Source organism: Pyxicephalus adspersus, chromosome 7 (genome assembly GCF_032062135.1).
Source record: "Pyxicephalus adspersus chromosome 7, UCB_Pads_2.0, whole genome shotgun sequence".
Lineage (NCBI taxonomy): Eukaryota > Metazoa > Chordata > Amphibia > Anura > Pyxicephalidae > Pyxicephalus > Pyxicephalus adspersus.
The window spans coordinates 11,334,479-11,343,397 of NC_092864.1; the positions used below are offsets into that span (position 1 = coordinate 11,334,479).

Here is an 8,919-nt window from a genome sequence, read left to right on the forward strand (position 1 = left end):
GGCATGACTGCCAGGCAGATGGCATTTTCAAAAGAGCAGTGACATCAGGCTCTACCATAAGGGGAGCCATAAACATCCAAGCATTTACCAAAAACCTAAATATCTTTCTGGGGTCACCTGACTCTTTTAAGTAGATTGTATCCCTAAAAATAAACTTGCTCCTTCTGATGACTTCCTGTACTCCTAATTCTTCCCAGTTATCTGTAGACTACAAAACCCTCCCATGGTATGAATATGAGGAAATTGGAAAGTTCTGAAGCCCTGTGTTTTGGTGACAACACAACTCCTCCATAGGGTATGGTAAGTAAGCGTTGTCGCCGTCACAGGAAGTGTGTGTGTTACAGACAGGAATAAAGAAAACAAATGCAGCAAGCACATCTAACGACATGTAGTCTGCAATTTATTATTATTACTACACAATATTTATATAGCGCTGACATATTAGGCAGTGCTGTACAAAGTCCATAGTCATTTCACTAGCTGTCCCTAATAGGAGCTCACCATCCCTTGTCCCTACCATTATTAATATTATTATTAATATTATTAATAATAAACAGGATTTATATAGCGCCAACATATTATGCTGCGCTGTACATTAAATAGGGGTTGCAAATGACAAACATACAGACAGTGATACAGGAAGAGGAGAGGACCCTGCCCCGAAGAGCTTACAATCTAGTAGGTGGGGGAATTACCATAGTCCTATGTCTTTAATACAGTAAGGTCAATTTTGGGGGAAGCCAATTAACCTAACTGCATGTTTTTGAAATGTGGGAGGAAACCATCACAAACACGGGGAGAACCTGCAAACTCCATGCAGATAGAGTGCTGGCTGAGATACCAACCTGGGAACCCAGCGCTAACCACTGAGACACCTGCCCCCCTTTATTTAGGGGAGAACATAGGGAGGTGCAATGTGTACTGTTGTACCAGGACCCTGGACCCTTCCCAGCTAATAGGGGACCCTAAGTCACTTGTGCAGGGGACCCCTAGGTCAGATTAGCAGGGAGGGCCCCCAAGTCAGTTCTGCACAGGAGCCCACTGCTGGCTACGTCCATCACTGGCTGCAATATATGACATTTTATTTTTGGGTATGGATTCACTTAAGGGATGCTTTTTTCACGCAACACACTGCTGCATCGGTGGTGGCGTCCGTCACTCTCTAGCGTGTAAGGAGCTTTTTGTTTTCGTTCGCCTGTGCCTGCAGGGCTTTGTGCCCTCATTGGCTGGCACCCTCCCTCACCGCAAAGGATAGCTAAGCTTCTCCATGGTTTGTTTAGTCGTGCAGTGATTGGAGGGGCAGCCACATTCATTCAAAGACACCAGCAGGCAGAGGCATCCGCACACAAGCTGATTCCCAGCTCCGCTTTACTTTGCTGCGTCCTTTCCTGAATGGCAGGGATGAAGGAGGGAGCGACATTGGAATGAGCTCAAATCCTTACAGTCTACTCCACAGCTGCAATTCAATTCCAACTGCGGCAAAGATTTAGGAAGTTCTCATGGGCTCTACCTTGTGAGGGGTTAAAGGCGATCGATGAACGACAAGAAATCCGTCCAACTGAGAAAATACGTTCGAGGAGCAGAGGAGAGGGACGGAGAAGCCTGCGGGTGATTGCGATCGCATTTTCGGGGATGCAAACTTCCACTGACTTGTACAGGTAAGAGCGAAGCTGAACACAATGGATAAAACGTCATTTTGTTATTATTATTAAACAGTCTTTATATAACGCCAACCTATTAAGCAGCGTTGTACAATAAAAAAGTTACATATAATATTTGGTCGTATTTGGTGACAACTCTCTATTGCTATTTCCCCAATGGTGTTCTTGAGTTGTCACCATTGCTCAGGCATGGTCCGGCGTTGTCACTGTCAGGTAGCCAGAGTCAGGATGTGTAGTGCAGGCAGACAAGAAGCAACTGAAACAAACTACAGAGCATCAGCTCTGTACATTAAAAGCTGCTTCATTGGATCACATTTACATTTCACAATTATGTTTTCTTTGTTAAAAAAAATTAAAAACAGTTTTTTATCTTAAAAAATATTAATATGCTTTTTGTGTAGCCAAACAGTTAGCCTTTCAATCTACTTGTCATTCTCCAGAGCTGATACTGTGAAGCAGGGTGGTGAAATGTTCAGCTCTATATATAGCACCGCTCACCTGTGTCTGCGTCTATGTAGTTTTTGGGTATTTTTTTTTCTGCTCAAAAGGTCAAACTGTGCTGGTTGCCATGTAGACAGTCGGTGCGCTGTGTTGTCGGGCGTAGAGAACCATACACATCTGCAGGCAGACAGCTAAGCATCCGAAAAGCTGAACATTTCCCTTTGGGGATAATAAATAGCCATTGTTATAACACAGCTGTCATGGTTATCCTTTCTTTACATCAAGGTGAGTCACCGACTTGTAATATGTTCAGGCATCCCCTAGGTTTCACTGGCCACATGCTGATTTTAGGTCAGTGACTCAGAAGATGTGGAAAATTAATCTAATTAGTTGCAGTTCATATACTTTTGGTTTCCTTCAAGAAAATCGGACTGTGGAATTGTTTCATTATCTAAACGCTGATTTGTAACTGTGTGTGTGTGTGGGGGGGGGGGAGTACCAAATCTTTTTAGTTATAGGTTTATAAATAATAAAAAAAAAATCCTTAAAATAATACCCGGTCCAGATATTTCCTGCGTTGTCACCCTGTCATAAGGTTTGCGGGTGGATTCTATAGGTGGCTGTTTATTATTGTGGAGCCGTGGTGTACTCTTGTCACCATTAGGAAGCTCACTCTGAGAAATGCTATGCAGTAGTTACTGGGAGTGCGTTTAGACAGGAGGAGGCTGCAAAGAGGCTGCAGGAGGCCAGAAGCACTAATATGTAAGAGTATATAATAAAAAAGTATAAAATGAAAAAAAGTTGAATATACTTGAATATAAACCTACTTTTACCTGAAAAAAGACAGGAAAATAGTTTGACTGGAGTATAAACCTTGGGGAAAATGTGGCTGTCACTGCTAACATTCAAAACAGTAATCAACAAAAAATTCCAGAAATATAGTATGAAAGTATGTATTCACTCACAGCCCATTGCCGTGGTGGTCAGTACGAAGAAAGCCTTTTACATTGCTGGTGGGTAAAATGCCCTTTACAAGAAGCCAAAAAGATCATTGGTGTCCCTTACCCTCCCCAATTGCTCATTGCTCAAGGAATCAATAGCAACCTCTGATAGAACTCTTGTTGAGAAACTCTGGGTAAAGTTTTTTGTACTTTTGAATTGGTTATGATGGGACTTATACTAAAATATATTTTGTTTATGGTTGTTGACCACCAGTAGATGGTGCTGTGTCCTCATTTAAGCTTGTCTTTGACAGCTCTGATCTGTTAAACTAAAAAGAGATGAAGTTCCAGGATATGCCACTAGGTGTCACCTGAGTATAAAAACAAGATTCCTCAGTTTATACCTCAGTAGACAGATAGATAAATAGATAGATAGATAAAGCATTTTATATATATATATATATATATATATATATATATATATATTGTATATAGACAAATTTTGTCATACACAGTGCTTTACCAACCTAAGATAATCCAATTAGGGTTTTCATTTACTTTAAGGCTTCCTCAGGCTCTGTTTTGCAATCTTTAAACTTTATTGCTCCTCCTTGCAATACAAGCCTGCATTACCCAAATTTACCCCGAGACCTCCCTCTCTCCCCCTCCATGTCCATCTCTCTAGATCATTTTTTTTACTGCCTGCAGCATCCCCAGACTTTTAAATTCTTGCAGGGCAGCTGATGGGAGGTCAGTACCCATAGCCATGGCACCAGATCTACATCCCCCAAGAGCCCTTTCTCTACACATGTATGGACAAACTCTGGAGTCAATGCCACCACATTGCTATGCTGGAAAAAAAATTTGTGGTGGACAGGAACGCAGGGCTGACAACGCTGGTTAGACATTCCGTTCTGTGTGTTGTCACCTCAAAAGTCAGGCTTATATTTCTTATATTTCTCTACTTGTAGCATTTTGTAAAGCAATAAAGCATGGGGAAAGGTGCATGTGTTGCAGAGATGTTATGCATGTGATCTTTTTTGGCATGACATATCCTTCAACAAAGACAGCCGGCCTTACTAATATGGACAGTTTTTCTCCAGGGCTCCAAAAACATGGCGGAGATTGACAGCGGGATGCGTTTGGGCCTCTGTGATTGCAATGACTCAAATCTGACTGGCACCAGCTCTCCGTCTGCAGGTATATCACTTGTCTTTTCTTTAAGGGAATATATATTATTTGGATTTTTTATATCATAGTAAAGTAAAAAAAAATGTTTAGGGTAAAATATTACATTTATTTCATGTTGCATTCTAAGACAGCAGGGGGAGCTGTAGACTCACTTTTTAAATTTTTCCAGGCAAAATGTGTTGAAAAAAAGGTTGGATAGGGAGCTCAATAACTCAATCTGGAATTTACACAGAATAAAATAATGCCTGCCACTTGCCTGCTCAGTTCAGTGGAGTTTCAATTAGAAACAGAGAACCTAAAAGGAAACAGCTTCGACTAGCATAGAGACTGTTGCCCTTTATGTCACTGAGGACTGAGGAGTAGATCCTAAAAGGCTGCACAATGGCTGGCACTAAGAGGCAGGGTGCAGAATCATAAGGGTAAGCCTTTTAGGATGGATTTTAAAGCACCAATATCATCTTCTCAGCCCAGGCAGATTCACTAGACCAAAGTTTAAAGACAGTTTTTTTTTTAATTATATTATCTGGAGCAAAACAACCACATCCAATAAAGCCTGCCCCATGCTATACCATAACAAAGGAGCTCGTGGAAGCAGTGGTCTCTCCACAGAGGTTCCATAAAGCTTGAGATCTACAATCAGCCCCCATAGCTCCTGTCCTGTTTGTCTCAGAATTTTATCGTGCTGCATGATAATGGTGTCACAGACAGCAGAGTTTGTCTTCAATTGTCAGAAAAGGGGGGGGGGGGGGGGGGGGGGGTGCAATGTTGTGTTTGGCGAGGTTCTACAGAAGAGGGGGCAGCGTATGTATTTTGATGGGTATGTTGATGTATTACTGATGAGATTCAGTAGCCTGTTCTAGCATTAGGGGCTGTTTGTCTTTCCGTTTATGTGTCTCCAGGCTCTTATCCTCAGCCCCGTCACAGTTTTGTAGTGTGTGTTTAGCATCTGATATCATGTGGAGATAAAAGCTCCTTACCCAGGCTTATATCCAACTGCTGCCGCTGTCCAATTTTCCTCCCTTCTCTTATAATCCGATGCTTCACAATAATGACATCTGTAACTCTAATTAACAGTTGGATAACGAATCGCTGTCTCTGCAGAAATTAGTAATTGGTCCTAAATGCGATAGTAATGGAAGCAGCTCAGGTGAGGTAACAGAACCGAAAAAAAGATTTCACCAATTACTGCCTTGAATGGGCAACTGGAAATCTGTTTGTGGTCACTCATAATGGACAATTATGATAAAAACTTAATAGAGGACCACAATTATAAAACAGCTGTGTCTGCCCAGTGCCAGGGAACCAAGAGATTGGGAGTATTAAAAGTAAATTGGGGACTCTTACAGACCCCAGGTATGAAACTGCAGGGCTGGCAGCTCCCGGGTACACAACTGCGTCCTGGGTGCAAATCTTGAAACTGCAACCTCTGGGACCGTGGTTGTCACCGCAGAACACTGTGGGCACCACCATTGTGACCATCACTGTATGTTTTTCTTTATTTTTTATGTTATTTTCTTTGATTGCTGACTCTTTCTGGACAAATGAAGCAGCCAAACAGGAGGGGTAAACAGACCCACGTAGTCTTTCCAGTCCATCTAGTAAAGTGGAACTAAAGTTTCCATGATCAGGTAGGTCATTATTGCAGAAACAGACAGGCAATGCCCCTTCTGTAAAAATCACTAATGTGTGCCAAGTTTTTGAAATTAAACATAGTGTAATAATAGATTTTCCTCGGCGTGTTTCCATGAGAGGAGTAAAAGAAGATTGTAAGCTCTTCGGGGCAGGGTCCTCTCCTCCTCCTGTGTCACTCTCTGTATCTGTCTGTCACTTGCAACCCCTGTTTAATGTACAGGGCTGCGTAATATGTTGGCGCTATATAAATCCTGTTTTTTTAATAGTAATAATAATAATAAAAAAAGAATGGGGCTTTGTGGCAACCTCCGTAAATTAGGAAAATTTTTATTGCACCAATTGCGCAAAAAAACTATTTATTGATTACAATAAATGGAATTTATTTATTACATAGAATTGATGTCCATTTAAACCCGACGTTTTTTCGCCAGAAAGGCTTCTTTAGGGGAGGTGGGAACATCAATATAATAATAATAGATTAATCGTCCCCTATCGTGAGATCAGCATTTGTCACACCTTAGTGTGTGTCAAAGAGAAGAGCAAAAGAAGAATAGGGCTTTGTGACAACAGACATAAATTAAGAAAAAAATTTTATTGCACCAATTGTGCAAAAAAACTATTCTAACATTAAACCACTATTCTAGAGGTATGAAATTTTGGAATTCATTAATTTCATTTCATACAATTGATGTTTATGTAATACCAAGGCGTTTCGCCAGAAAGGCTTCCTCAGGGGAGGTGGGAACGTCATTTAAGATTGCTAGAAATTAGCTTCTATTTCAAGAGTTAGAAGTATGAGATTGTATGAGAAAGGGTTCTGTGGATATATTATTGTCTACTTTAGGTTGTACATTCATTCATTGTAACGGGTTTGAGGTTGTGTAGTGAAGCTTCCCAATACTTGGGATATGAGACTGTGACTATATGAGACTATAGGCACAGCTGTTGAGTGAAGTTGCGCATGTGGAAATAAACTTGTTGGTGGGTGTTGAACTTCTGCCATGATCATGCACAGCATACTTACTGATCATGGCATATACTTATTGTCATCGCTGCATCCTTGAAAGGCGCCATCTTCGCGTCCCCTTCCACAGTGGATTTTGCTGAAGATGCCGATCGTCTTTGGCCATTGGAAGACCACTGATGATGTCATTCCTACGCATGTTCCTGATTCTTCTGCCTTTAGGTAACACTTGCATTTCTTGGCCCTCCCCCAGCCTGTAACTGGACAGTAAAAGGAAAAGCAGTACAGGTAGTCCGAGAGTTAAGGACATCCAATTGCATTTATTAAAATAATGTACCTGTTTCAACTTACATACAATTTCAACTTAAGAACAGACCTACAGTCCCTATCTCACATGTAACCCAGGGACTACCTGTATAATAATGAGCTTTCAGCCACTCTCCCTTCTTCTCCTATCTGTAAAGTTCTTGTTCATAAGCATTACAGCAGAACTGATTGGCTCTTGTACTAATGCATAGAATTCAGGTTTAACCTTCTTGCTAGTTCTTTGCTATGAATTAATCATTTGCATTTCTTAGACTTTCCCAACAATTGTCAGTGAAATTTTTACATTTACATAAAAACAATACATATAACAAATAATAAATGATAAGAGTATAAAATAGTGATGGAGCCCTTAAACTTTCCTTTCTTCTCACTCTTACAAAGACACCGATTACTAATTCATCTCACTATCAAAAATCTTCTTGGGTTTCTCTCCATGTACCAATATAGAATTCTGTGACTGCCAGGCTGTAAGGTGGTTGAAAGTCGGTCAGGAGGGATTAATGGCTTTAGAAGTTTGTAGGCACAAAGGATATATAGCATACTGAGTGTCAAAGTCCTGCAAAGTCCCGGCCGTACAGGACTCTGGATTTCATTATAAAGCCTCAAGAGGGAATGGTGCAAGGACTGGGGCACTGAACAGAGAGATATCTGTATACAAAGGTAAAGTGATAGCTTGGGTATAATGGTTTTAAGGATTGATGCACCAAAAGAGATATTTCAGTTTTTACAAAAGAGAGTTAAATCACATGAAGGACAAATATATAAAGACTGCAAAGCAGGATACAGGTATTTATTTGAAGGCGGTCTGGACATCAGAGCGGACAAATGGTGATGTGATATGGGGTCACGGATATGGAAAGAGCAGTACACATGGAGATATAGGTTGTGCTTTACTAAAGGAATATAGGTTATTTACTTACCAAGCTGAATTATCGCCCTGCAAAGGATAATTCACTTAGCTTATTCAATGTGGTGAAAGTTTACTTTGCAAATACCCAATCATTTACTCAGAAATCTAATGGAAGTTTTCCATAATTAAATGGTTGGAGACAGCAGAGCTTTATCTCATGGGAAGAGGGAACGCATGTAGATATAGAGTCAAAGTTGTGGGATGAATATTTATGGGAAGGGGGGGACACATGTAGATATAAAGTAAAAGAAGGGGAGAGTCAATACATATTTGAAGAGAGGTAGAAGGAAACAGGGAGATAATGGCCCTGATTTTTTAAAGCTCTCTAAGGTTGGAGAGGATACACTTTCATCAGTGAAGCTGGATGATCCAGCAAACCTAGAATGGATTTTTTCAAAGTCATTTTCTATTTGCTAGCAAATGTTTTGAATCTTGGACCAGATCCATTTCAGGTTTGCTGGATCACCCAGCTTCATTGATGAAAGTGAATCCTCTCCAGTCTCGGAGAGCTTTAATAAAGTAGGCCAATAGAGTGAAAATAAGGGGATGGATATATATAGAAGCAGAGGTAGAAGGAGCACATGGCGATATATATAAAGAATGAAGGTGGAGGAGGGGAAGAATATATATGGAGAGGGGGCATATAGAGTGAAAGTTTTGGGATGAATTTATATGGTGTGAAATTATATGAATTTATATAAAGTGTGAAAGTTGGGGGGAGGGGTGATGGATATGTATGGGAAGAGGGGAAACATGGACATATAGAGTGAAAGTTGGGGGGTGGATTTGTATGGGTGGAGGAGGAGAGGGGACACATGAAGATGTAGAGTGAAAATTGGGGGGGGGGGGGGG

General features: G+C 40.8%; 1 protein-coding gene across 2 annotated transcripts in view; it reads left to right on the forward strand.

The window, feature by feature from the left end:
- The first annotated feature begins 882 nt into the window (after positions 1 to 882).
- Positions 883 to 8,919, forward strand: part of LOC140335088 (melanin-concentrating hormone receptor 1-like) — a 20,153-nt gene continuing 12,116 nt past the window's right edge. For both annotated transcript variants that reach the window (XM_072417464.1, XM_072417465.1), the window contains exons 1-2: positions 883 to 1,658; positions 4,147 to 4,243. In XM_072417464.1, the coding sequence (XP_072273565.1) occupies positions 4,159 to 4,243 (85 nt within the window). In that variant the 5' untranslated portion in view covers positions 883 to 1,658; positions 4,147 to 4,158. The remainder of the gene's footprint in view (positions 1,659 to 4,146; positions 4,244 to 8,919) is intronic.